At 39.9% G+C, this 13,487-nt stretch overlaps 1 protein-coding gene across 1 annotated transcript; it reads right to left on the bottom strand.

Annotated features, from left to right (window-relative positions):
- Positions 1–2,829: 2,829 nt before the first annotated feature.
- LOC129534923 (odorant-binding protein-like) lies at positions 2,830–8,721 on the bottom strand. Its single transcript, XM_088833998.1, has 6 exons — positions 8,641–8,721; positions 8,050–8,189; positions 7,050–7,120; positions 6,179–6,289; positions 4,685–4,828; positions 2,830–2,957 (listed from the first exon to the last, which is right to left on the bottom strand). The coding sequence occupies exons 1-6, from the start codon at positions 8,719–8,721 to the stop codon at positions 2,830–2,832; spliced, it is 675 nt and encodes a 224-aa protein (XP_088690124.1).
- Positions 8,722–13,487: the final 4,766 nt, after the last annotated feature.

Here is a 13,487-nt window from a genome sequence, read left to right as displayed (position 1 = left end):
GGACTGGAATGGATGAATTTAATTCAGATGACCATTATATCCACTACTGTGGACAAGAATGCCTTAGAAGAAATGGAGTAACCCTCACAGTCCACAAGTCCAAAATCCAGTAATGGGGGAGCAATCTCAGAGATGAGGGAATGATCTCTGTTAGCTTCCAAGGCAATTCAACATCACATTTATCCAAGTCTATGGCCCAAACACTAGTGCTGAAGAAAGTGAAGTTGAATGATTTTATGAAGATCCACAAGACCTTTTAGAACTAAAACCATATGTCATAGGGGACTAGAATGCAAAAGTAGGAAGTCAAGAGATACCTGGAGTAGCAGACAAGTTCGGCTTTGGAGTACAAAGAGAAGCAGGACAAAAGCTAACAGAGTTTTGGCAAGAGAATGCATCGCAAACAGCTTCTTTTAACAGCCCATGTGGTGACTCTACACATGAATGTCACCAGATGGTCGGTACCAAAATCAGATTGGTTATATTCTTTGCAGTTGATGAAGGAGAAGCAATATAAAGTGAGCAAACATAGGACCTAGTGCTGACTGTGGCTCAGATCATCAGCTCCTTATTGCAAAATTCAGACTTAATTGAAGAAAGTAGGGAAAACCACTCGACCATTCAGGTATGACCTAAATCAAATCCCCTATGATTATATAGGGCTTTCATGATAGCTCAGTTGGTAAAGAATCAGCCTGCATTGCCGGAGACCCCGGTTCAATTCTTAGGTTGGGAAGACATCCTGGAGAAGGGATAGCTACCCACTCCAGTATTGTTGGGCTTCCCTTATGGCTCAGCTGGTAAAGAATCTGCTTGCAATGTGGGAGACATGCGTTCTATCCCTTAGTTGGAATGATTCCCCTGAAGAAGGGAAAGACCACCCACTCCCGTATTCTCACCTGGAGAATTCCATGGACTCTATAGTGGACAGAGACCACTGAGCGCCTTTCACTTTCATAGAATTTCAGGAAGGGAAAATAGTTTAATATGATTCATATGATCATATATCAATGAGTGACTTTCTCCAAGTTTAGTGATATTTCTTGTTTACTTCTTGGGTTTGAATAAAATCTTCTTGACCTGCAACTTTTTGGAGCATTCTATTCAATGTCCTTGATAGATAAAGGACAGTACAATTTTTCTGCTTTATCATGCATTACTTGTCATGACACATCTTTCAAGTAATGTGTCCATTTCTATGGAATGTCAATTTCAATAACATAAATCTGTTTATAGTTTTGTCATGTTCTTTATTTGTGTAATTTGTTATGATAATCCATTTTTAATAAATATAGTTATGAAAAGACACAGTCAAACACATATGTGTCTGTATGTATTTGAACGAGTGTAATTTGCTCAGTTGTATCTGACTCTTTATGACCCCATAGATCATATAGTCCATGGAATTCTCCAGGCCAGAATACTGGAGTACTGGAGTGGGTGGCCTTTCCTAGTGAGGGAATGTTATAAAATATCAGTCCTTCAGCTCAATTGAAGAAGTGCTGGTGTGGTCAGAATACGCATGTTTCCTCAATTGTGGCCCATGGCATCTCCCACTTTCTCTCTACGAACCTTAGAGAGTGGAACACAAGTTCCTTCCCCTGTGATGAATATGATGCTTTCTAGGGACATCTTTCTGGAACAGATTGCCTCCTTCCACTGCAGTAAGAGGATCCATACCTCTCTCCCCCGTCCCATGATGGTTTAGTCTTTTTTCTCCTTCTCCCCTTAATACCTCTAGGACATCTCTATTTACCCATCCTCAGAATTGTCTCTGATGAAACACCTATCCCTTAAAAGGCATATGTTTCTGGATGGGTAAATTTAATATGTGTATTTGTGAGTTTTTATTTATTTATTTATTTTTGTAGTAGAGCCTGAAGTCCGGCAGGTTGATTCCCCCAGTTCCATTCTTCTTTCTCAATATTGCTTTGGCTATTCAAGGTTTTTTGTATTTCCATACAAAATGTGAAATTATTTGTTCTAGCTCTGTGATAACCACTGTTGGTAGCTTGATAGGGATTGCATTGAACTTACAAATTACTTTGGGTAATATATTCATTTTTACAATATTTATTCTTCCAATCCACAAACACGGTATATTTCTCCATCTATTAGTGTCCTCTCTGATTTCTTTCACCAATGTTTTATATTTTTCTATATATAGGTCTTTTGTTTCTTTAGGTAGATATATTCCTAAGTATTTTATTCTTTTCATTGCAATGGTGAATGTAATCCTTTCTTTAATTTCTCTTTCTATTTTCTCATTATTAGTGTATAGGAACACAAGAGATTTCTGTTTGTTGATTTTATATCCTGCAACTTTACTATATTCATTGATTAGCTCTAGTAATTTTCTGGTAGAGTCTTTAGGGTTTTCTGTGTATAGGATCATGTCATCTGCAAACAGTGAGAGTTTTACTTCTTTTCCAATCTGGATTCCTTTTATGTCTTTTTCTACTCTGATTGCTGTGGCCAAAACTTCCAAAATATGTTGAATAGTAGTGGTGAGAGTGGGCACCCTTGTCTGTATTTGTGTGTTTTAAAAGGGAGACTTTCAGTAAAGACACAAGTAAGTCCATTATATATTAACCTAATTTATCTAAACCCTCAGAAATCAAATGCCACCAGACAGGACGTGATTAGTGACCAGGAGAGATGAGATGAAAAAGGGAGTATGAGTGTAAAGAAAGAAGGATCATGTTAATCAGGAACCAGGAAAGTCACCTTCTGGTTGTTGATCTTGATTCCAGGGATACGAGGTTGTGTCTGGTCTCAATGACTCCTCTGTAGGTAAATAAAACAAAAACAAATAATTAATAGAGTCGACTATGTGATGGCCACCAGGGGTGAGACTTTATGATGGCTGTCCAGGGTACAGGAGCCGGTAGCTGATCCAATGTCAGAATCTTGGTGGACCTCACTAGTCCACATCTCTGTGATGTGGGTCGGGGTCCCTGTGGAATTTTCCCCAAGAAGTACCTATGGGGTGACATTTCCCATTTGAGATCGATTCTAGGAGGGATGGTTTCTGAATTCAAATTCATGGGAAAGGTTCATTTCAAGATGATTTCCTCGATCTGTGGTTGGGGCAAGCTCCCCTAATTCCACGGTTTTGTCTTTGGGATCTTCAAGAATCAACGTTTAAATTTTTATTTTATATTCGAGTATAGTTGATTAACAGAGTTGTATTAGTACAATGGAGCAGGAACTGGCAACCCACTCCAGTATTCTCGCCTGGAGAATTTCATGGACAGAGGAGCCTGGCGGGCTATAGTCCACGCCACGGGGTTGCAAAGAGTCGGACATGACTGAGCAGCTAACACATTAGTACAGTAGTACTGCAAGGTTAATAATTTATACACACATATTATATGTTAATATCTTTTCTTTTTCAGATTATTTTCCTGTTTAAGTTTTTTACAGAATATTGTGTTTAGCTTCCTCTGGTGTATTGTACAACTTTCTCGTGTATCCATCTTGTATACAGTAGCTTACATTTGCTAGTCCCAAATTTCCTATCCTCTTCTTACCCAGCGTCCTGCTCCTTGGTGAACACAAGTGTGTTCTCTACATCTGTGAGTCTGTTTTGTAAATAGCATCTTCATTTTATACTTTAGATTCCACGTACAAGTAATACCATGTGATCTTTCTTTCTCATCCTGACTGGCTTCACTTAGTATAATAATCTCTAGCTGCATCCATGTTTCTGCAATCGGCATGATTTCCTTCTTTTATGACTAATACTCTATTGAATGTATGCAGCACATATTTTGTGTCATGTTCACCTGGAAGCTAAAGTTTTCCTTTGCTTTTTATCTTTCATCTTTTTTTCTCTACAGAAATTTAAAAGCCACACATGAGTTTACATTAGTGTCATTTTCAAATCTCTCTGATGCTTAATATAGAAAGTTTAAAGATTTCATTTTAAGAAAGTCTTCTTCTGAGGGGAAATATATTTCAAAGTCATGTTTCAATATGGTTGGAGGGCCTTTACTGGTTCTATCAAAGTCATGTGTCATGAAACACTGGTGTTGCAGGAACCACGAGCTCTATTTAATCCAGTTCTCATAGAGGGGGGATGTGTGTGGACAACCATGAAGTCAGGACTGATGGGAACATGAATTAGTTTCTATCAGCTTGTGGTATTGCTGCTTCTCTCTGACAACGCTGGTCTGCACGATTCCCGAAGGATAAGGCTCTCTCACCAAAGATGCTCAGCATTAATCAACCAACAAATTTGCAATTTAATATGGCTCAGGAGAAGAAAAATAACCTAATGTAACCTAGTTCTCTAGTGACAGAATGTAAGCTGTTGGGACAAAAAAACCATTAGCTACAAAATTTGGCAGATATGAAATCACCAAGTTTCCTTTTGAATTATTTAATGAGAACAGAAATAGTAACAGACGTTTTTAACTTACACTCAGGATGTTTTGAAATTCGTAGCTTTCCTCAGGGAAGCTAGTCATCTGGGGAAGTTGAAAAGGACAGAAAAAAATTGCACAAGATGGGGTCAGGGAGAGTCGGACACGACTGAGCGACTGAACTGAACTGAACTGAACTACCATTTCCCAGAATTTCCAGGTTTTTTTTTTTTTTTTAAGTAAGAGACTGTATAAAAGATTATTTATGGAGAAAGAAATTTTAAATAAATTGATTTGTTTCCTAATAAAATATTTACCGATTGGGTGAATGATACATTTCGGGGAAAGTATAATTCTACTACCACTTTTGATGAAATTCATGATATTTTTCTCATCAGTCCCTTTCTCTTCCGTCAGCTCCTTGAACTTCTGCAAGCCTTCCTCTTCAATATTTGTTTTAACTGAATATTACCGTGCAGAAAACAAACTTTTTACGTCTTAGAGAAAGTTACATCCCAGAGAATTTCTGAATACAGAACAAGAAGTTGAGTGTGCAAGTCATATCTTGTTACCATTAAGCTTCAAACAGTTTCGATTTCCCATGACACAGATGTTTTTTGTCTGTCTTAAGAATTAATCCCCATCCAACTCTGTAACTTATTGCCACCAGCATAGGCAGCAAGATCCGAAGACTCACAGGAGCTTCATGGATTTGGGGCTCCATCTATCACAGGATAGAACCTCCTTGCTTATTTATTTATTTATTTTCTAAATCAAATTCCTAGTTTCTATATCTACCACTTCTGTCTTGTTTTGGTCCCAAATAAATAGCGAACAGGTTTCTCCCCTGAGAGAGATATGTTCACTACATCAGACATGATAATGGGAGATGATTTTTTGTTGGTGGTGTTAAATTAGCCCACTGTTCTCACTAGTAATGTTTCTGTAAGAGACCGATGTTTTTCCAATGGTATTCACACCTCTCAGTGCTTCTATATGGTTATTTCGGCTGATTTCAATGTTCATAGGAGAAGGCAATGGCACCCCACTCCAGTACTCATGCCTGGAAAATCCCATGGACGGCGTAGCCTGATAGGCTGCAGTCCATGGGGTCGCAAATAGTCGGACACAACTGAGCGACTTCACTCTCACTTTTCACTTTCAAGCATTGAAGAAGGAAATGGCAACCCACTCCAGTGTTCTTGCCTGGAGAATCCCAGGGATGGGGGAGCCTGGTGGGCTGCTCACAGTCACACAGAGTCGGTCACGACTGAAACGACTCAGCAGCAGTAGCAGCAATGTTCATAAAAACAATCATTTGAAAAATTGAACAGGATGAATATTTATTCTAAAAGTTTCTGTTCCAAGGCTTCAAGTGTACTGTGCAACTAGTATCACTGAAAAAATTGAGTGTAGCCTCATTATAGCCATGGCTTGAAATAAATTGTGGTGTTTAAAACAAAGCAAAAAAAAAAAAAAAAAGGAAAGTAGACACACCAATGCAACATTTTGATTGTCCTCCCTTTAAAAATTTTTTTAATTAAGAATATTCATTAAAAATCAGTTTATCTTTCAATTACCACAGGTCGTATAATTTTGAAATTTCTGATGATCTGACCACCTCTACCCCTATGAGCTCCTCTTTCTTGGTAGATTACTTTCCAGACTCCTTAATTCCGGGAACAAAAAGACCTAGGTCCTGTAGACTGAGCAATGGAAATTGTCACCATACAATGACTTTGTGGATGAAAATGGTGAGGATGGAAATGTTTCATGATCTTGTCCTGTGGATAGGAGGGTGTCATACGAACCAAATATTCCAGTCAGTACTGTCTTCTTGCCGTGTTCATCCACGTTGTTGTTATGTGCTACCAGGACGTGTTTGGATGCATAAGCAACTTCAAATACATTTTTACCCTCATCTGTGAGAGAGAGAAAAGACACATATATACGACCTTGCCTTAATTTACTGTCAATTGAATATATTGTGACATTTTGAGGGTAGTAGCACCAGTACATGCTATACTGATCTCTGTCTCACTCCGTGGGTGGGCCGAATGCAATGGTTGTTATGACAGAAAGAAAAGCAGGCAAGACTTTTGCATTCCCAAATTTTCATACACTTGATTGGTTACATTTGAACTGTAATGAAATACGTATCACTTATGCCGTGTAAACTTAGGAATATATTTTGTGCTGTTATTAAAGAACTTAGGAATATAAATGTTAGCCAGCATCCCCATGGCTTTCAACAGAAGCTGACTTTGCAGTTGAACTCAGGACGATTTATTTGGATTTAAGTTCATTCACTGAGCCTTGAGTGGATTAAGATGTTTTAATATTGATTTTTTTTAAAGTGAATGATATTGATGTACAAAACTTAGTTTCTTGCGATGTCAGTTCATAAGGCTGTTGTGAATTATCTGTGAGAACCATTTGAAATACAGGTCTCCGCACGCTATATAGCAGGGTGACACTCATAACTGGATGGAGACCCCCAGGCTGTGTGTTTGAACCCTTGTCTCATGACAAAATAAACTGATTGGAGATCTTAGGGACTAGAGGCTACTCAGCCCTCTGATTGCTCATAGCAGTAGAACTCAGCTCTGTGGGATTTCTGAAAGAAGCTGTGCCAAGATTTCCACCCAAGCATACTCTGACCAGTGAAACACTCATACTTACAGTCAACAGCATAAGCACCATCATCTTGCTTCATTCTTGTGACATGTTTATAGTCCCATTTTCCCTTGTCTCTTAAAAACAAAACACATTTAAGCAGTTTGATTAAAGTCATGAAAAAAATTTGATATGAAATTTGGATTTTCTTTATTTCCCCCCAAAGATTAACTGTGGCATGTAAACTTAGTGCTTGCAACAATGTGACCTTGAAAAGAGAAGAAGCATGGTCTCTAAGGACAAGTCACTATCAAGTGACAAGGAGGGCTTGTCTGTTAAATCTGAGCTTTAGTGCCAAAGATAAACTGCAAATACGAAATAAATCATGTTTAAAGCCGAATATGGAAGAATCTAGAATTTTATTTTTTTTTTTTACAGAAAAATGTTTTATTTTTTAAATGCCAATAAATACAACATGTGTACAGTATGATAACAAAAGCTCTAGAATTTTAGGAAAATAAAAGTATCCCTATTTTTAAAAAACACTTCTTGCAAACAGTGAGTTGTAGCCATCATGACAGACCTTGGGGGTTCTCACAACCCTGGCAATGATTCATTAAATAATATGATAGGAAAAGAAAATCACCAACTTAGGAAAAGAAATATTTAATTTTATCAAAACACATACTATTCTTCCATCACAGTACCATTAAGAGGATTAAACCCTGAAAGACACAAACGTTGAGACGTACCACACACAAGGAAACACTCAATTACACATTTTATGCTTATTTGACATACAGAGATCATATCTGTGTCCCTCTTTCCTGTAATGAATTGATGCCAGTGGAGCTTCTGGGACCATCTCTCAAGCAAAGGCTCCAGGACATTCCCTGGAGGATCAGAGGGGAACTTCCACCAGCAGTTCAGAGACCCTGCTCAGCCTCACAACTCAGGGGGTCATGTTGTAAACATCATCTAGAGAGTTCTCTGCACATGGGGAAGACACACCCTCCCTAAGGCTCGGGGTTTACCTGTGTTTCCCTTCTGGGTGATTTTTACTTACCTGATATAAAAGTAGACGTCTACTGTGTCCTTTTTATTATCAAACAGAAGCTTCTGGAGGTAAACCCTGAATGGTTCATTGGACTTGATCTTCTCCAGGTTGCTGGATGCAATGTATGCAGTTCTCCATTGCCCTGAAAGCTAATAGCAAAATTCCCCTTCAAACGTGCAGTCCTTGTCTTTTTATTTCATCCAGCATCATCAGTCATGAGTTTCCCATCACTTGTGCAAATCAGAGATGCTATCAAAATTGACAATAATGTAAAACTGAAGTCAGAGTGAAAGAAGGAATTGAGATTTCTCTGCGATAGCTTGAGTTCTGATGTCAAATCCAAGAACTATAAAAGCTTTTTGATGGATCCTCTTTCTATGTTACAAGAGCAGAAAAAATGCATAAGAGGCAACTTACACACAGTAAAGATGATACAGAGTCCAAAGCGAGAAGGTATAAAGCCAGTAAATGGAGCAGTGTTAGGTTGGAGGGAGATGGCTCGGCTCATAGATCCACATAACAAAACCACAAAAGGAAAAACATACGCACACAACAAACACACACCCAATACCTCCTCCCAGATCAGACCATCCCTGGTACTTCTGAGAAACTTGGCTGAGCTTCCTCTTCTTGGGCGCCACATACCACACCAAGTAGTAAACTCAGGAACAGGACCTTCATTTTGACGCTCCCGTAGTCTTTCTTTGGTCAAGGCTGAGGTTGTCACAGTAGCTGGAAAGGTTATGACTTGTCACTTTGTTTTACAATCATTATGTTGGTGTGATGCATTGTGAACCAATGGTTGTTCCTCCTAAGACCAAGGTTACACAGAAGTCATCTTCAGTATCCAGCTTGGCAGCAATCATCTTTCATGTCATTTTGTCATTTCTATCATGACGATTATTTTAGAGGAAGCTTGAGAGAATCTGGACATTTGACCTTTAGAGTGAGTGAGAAATCACAAAACACATGTGATATTTCAAGGTCAGGAATATTTATTTTCCTTTATATCCTGAGATCAAACTGGGATACGCTGTCCAAGGTACATATTCCCCACTCTTGTATTGTTTCCTTAACATTTAGGAGATAGTTTACAATTTATTTTCTAAAAGTAAACATTGACTGTGTGGATTAGCCAGGGTAAAATTATTTCCTAAGAGACCTTCGGAAAACCTCCTATTTCCCTGAGGTGACCATCACATCAGAAACAAGTGTTCACCACCTCCTCCTGCCCCTCGGTGGGATTTGTCCTTTTTGTAACTAAGAGGCAGTTCCGTTCAAATGCCCCTTAACCTGATCTGAAGAAGTTATGCCCACAGTCCAATTCCATCACTCCTTTTCGAGACATCTGTTTACCCATCTAATCTGTACTATATTATCTACTCACTGACTCAGTTGTTTCTCAGGCAAGTGAGAAAGCAGGACAGCAGTTCTTGTCCTAGTTTTAGAATTTTGAAGGAAAAAACAAGTTTTCCTAACTCTATACACACACTTATATCCAAGGTCAGAATGGCAAAAAATCTGTTCTATTTTTTAAATCTAACTTCATCTTCATTCCTGGTGTCTTATCAAATAGATTCCCTACAGATTTATCTTGATCTGAGTATAGAAATGAGGGAACTGTGAGAGTCAGAATTCTTGAGTCAACTGAGCAAGAACACCCGAGTCCTGACCAGTACTGGCTGCTCCCAGGACAGATCGGAACTCAGAATCCTTGTTTTTATATTGAAGTCAGACCTTTGAGGAGAGCGTGGCTCAAGGGCATCTTCAGTTCACATCTTCAGCTGGCCACTTCTTTTCATGCTCAGATGGACCAACAATCTTACCTAATTTTTTCTCTTACTTTTTGTTGCCATATCATATTTTCTCTTTCATTCACACACTCCTTCTTTGTATGCAGTCCTTTCTAAACTTCTGCTGTGAAATCTACGTGATAGAAGGTTTTTCATGTCTTAAAACAGCCTGAATTTTTTCTCTCTTAAGTCTCTGATTCAGATAATCATTTGATTGTTTTTTCCCACCATGAGCCGCTGCAGGATCTTAATTCCCCAGCCCATGCTCCCTGCAGTGAAAGGGCAGAGTCTTCACCACTGGAACTAAAGGGTCAGCCTGATACAGATATTTTCAAGCAGGGATGAGATCCAGCTAACACCTCTTATCCACCTGCCATCACCCTTCTGTCACTCCTAAGGCACCTCCAACATCCCCAGGTTTTCCTTTTGGTTTCTTACCAACATGTGTCCCCTAGGAATGTGTCCTAGGACTATCCCGTTTTAGGAAGACCTTTCTAACTGCTAATCAAGGGGACATTAAGCAGAGTTACTCCAAGAGTAACAGGTTGTGACAATTCTTTCATTCGGTAATTGAAGGAAGTCATGGGACTTTTAGTCCCAGGTAAAATATGACTTGCCTCTTGAGAAGCCTGTATGCAGGTCAGGAAGCAACAGTTAGAACTGGACATGGAACAACAGACTGGTTCCAAATAGAAAAAAGAGCACGTCAAGGTTGTATATTGTAACCCTGCTTATTTAACTTATATGCAGAGTACATCATGAGGAACGCTGGGCTGGAAGAAGCACAAGCTGGAATCAAGATTGCCGGGAGAAATATCAATAACCTCAGATATGCAGATGACACCACCCTTATGGCAGAAAGTGAAGAGGAACTCAAAAGCCTCTTAATGAAAGTGAAAGAGGAGAGTGAAAAGGTTGACTTGAAACTCAACATTCAGAAAACGAAGATCATGGCATCTGGTCCCATCACTTCATGGGAAATAGATGGGGAAACCGTGGAAACAGTGTTAGACTTTATTTTTGGGGGGCTCCAAAATCACTGCGGATGCTGATTGCAGCCATGAAATTAAAATATGCTTACTCCTTGGAAGGAAAGTTATGACCAGCCTAGATAGTATATTAAAAAGCAGAGACATTATTTTGCCAACCAAGTTCCGTCTAGTCAAGGCTATGGTTTCACCAGTGGTCACATATGGATATGAGAGTTGGACTGTGAAGAAAGCTGATCACCGAAGAATTGATGCTTTTGAACTGTGCTGCTGGAGAAGACTCTTGAGAGTCCCTTGGACTGCAAGGAGCTCCAACCAGTCCATTCTAAAGTAGATCAATCCTGGATGTTCATTGGAAGGACTGATGCTAAAGCTGAAACTGCAATACTTTGGCCAGCTCATGCGACGAGTTGACTCACTGGAAAAGTCTCTGATGCTGGGAGGGATTGAGGGTGGGAGGAGAAGGGGACGGCAGAGAATGAGATGGATGGATGGCATCACCAACTCAATGGAGGTGAGTTTGAGTGAACTCCGGGAGTTGGTGATGGACAGGGAGGCCTGGCATGCTGTGATTCATGGGGTCGCAAAGAGTCGGACACGACTGAGCGACTGAACTGAACTGAACTGAAAATATGAATTATTTCAGAATTCATTATTATGAAGTGAAAGTTGATCAAATTGTGGATAATAGAATAGTAAATTAAAATGGAACACTCCTGAAAAACCTTTAGTCTTCTAACTGCTCCATTATAATATTAAGCTGTGATGGGAATGTCTTCCTGGTGTCTCCTTGAATTTATCCAGGTTTCTGTAACTATTAAGCCTCCTTTTCCAAGCTTATTAAATGTGTCTTAATTTTCTATTTTCTCTATGATCATTAGTTTTATATTTTGCTTGCACGACTCCTGTCTTAAACAACGTGGTGAATCTTTTGACTTGACCAGCAAAAATACTTGGTTCCCTCAAGGATTTCTGAGCAAAGTTTCAGTGTAGTTAGAATCAAAGTTTGGTTCATAAACCACAAGCCCATTATTTTACTTTTTAAGAAAATTATTACATTATGTGGTCCTCTATCACCTTTCTAATCCTTGTGGAAACTTTGATGTTTGCAGGTAGATGTGGACAAGATAGAATTCCCTGCAACTATCAGAGAGGAAGGTCTTCCCGGTAGCTCAAATGGTAAAGAATCTCCCTGCAATGCAGGAGACCTGGGTTCAATCCCTGGGTCGGGAAGATCCTCTGGAGAAGGGAATAGCAATCCACTACAGTATCCTTGCCTGGAGAATCCCATGGCCACAGGAGCCTGGTGGGTTACAGTTCATGGGATTGCAGAGTCAGACACGACTGAGCGACCAGCACTACTCCTATCAGAGAGGACAGGTCCCACAGGGTAAGGTCCATTGTGTATCCTCACTGTACACCTTTGGCTTTATATTACTGTGTTCCTGCTAATAGTTTTCATTCCATCATGCCTGTATTTTTTTTTTAATGATGGACAATTCTTTTGCAGGTATTTCAGTTGGTCTGTGGACACAGCCCTAGATCTAAGTGTTTATTATCAATGAAATAGGAGTTGAAGTTTTCAATTTCTCCACCCTACTCTAATAACTGGCACCTGTTAGCTAATAAGCAGGTGGGAACCCAAAGCCAGCATCCAGAACAGTAACTCCAGACTCTTCCTTCTGAAGGTGTGTGCACCGAATCTGGGAAAGTTTCATTGCCCTGCAGAAAGTCTTGAGTTCTCCTTTATCTGACACTAACTGGCTAGACAATAAATTTCGTACCACATGCTGTCAGCTTTTACCTACACATGCATCATAAAGAATGTGTGTTCGGTAGGATTTCTCCTGTCCACGCTTTCTCTTGAATTCAGTAACTTCAGATTTAGTGCCAATGAGAGCCTAATTCTCCGAATTCATCAGGAAGCAGACAGACTGGGAGCAGTCATCATCCAGGGAGCAGTCGTCATGGGAAAGGAGATAGAATATATAGAAGTTAGCAAACCATTGCCAAATCAATGCCTCTTTCTAAGTTATAGGATGAAAATAAAGAAACACAGGAAATGGTAGAGATGAACCTGTTAGCAGGGCAGGAAAGGAGATGCAGACGTCGAGAATGGACACACGGACGCAACAGGGGAAGAAGAGGGTGGGACGAATTGAGAGAGCAGCACTGACATATACACCACCACGTGTGAAACACACAGCGAGTGGGAAGCTGCTCTACAGCACAGGGAGCTCAGCCCGGTGCTCTGTGATGACCTAGCAGGGTGGGATGAGGGTGGGGTCGGGAGGCTCAAGAGGGTGGGGATGTATGCATCCATATGGCCCATTCATTTTGTTGTACAGTGGAAACTAATAAACATCGTAGAACTCTTATCCTCCAATTAAAGAAACTCAAACAGGGGCTCTGTTTCAACCTAGAGGGTTGGGATGGGGAGGGAGGTGGGAGGGAGGTTTAAAGGGAGGGGATATGTGTATGCCTATGGCTGACTCACATTGAGGTTTGACAGGAAACAACAAAATTCTGTAAAGCAATTACCCTTTAATTAAAACATAAATAAAATTTAAAAAGGTAAATTCTACACGTGCATTAAGTGGTTTCAGTCACGTCTGACTCTTTGTGACGCCATGGGCTGTAGCCAGCTAGTCTCCTCTGTCCATGC

Source organism: Moschus berezovskii, chromosome X, assembly GCF_049115385.1.
Source record: "Moschus berezovskii isolate FMDL1 chromosome X, NW_MosBer_1.0, whole genome shotgun sequence".
NCBI classification, from domain to species: Eukaryota; Metazoa; Chordata; class Mammalia; order Artiodactyla; family Moschidae; genus Moschus; species Moschus berezovskii.
The sequence above is the reverse complement of the archived record's forward strand: the minus strand, read 5'-3'. Positions and strand labels throughout refer to the sequence as shown.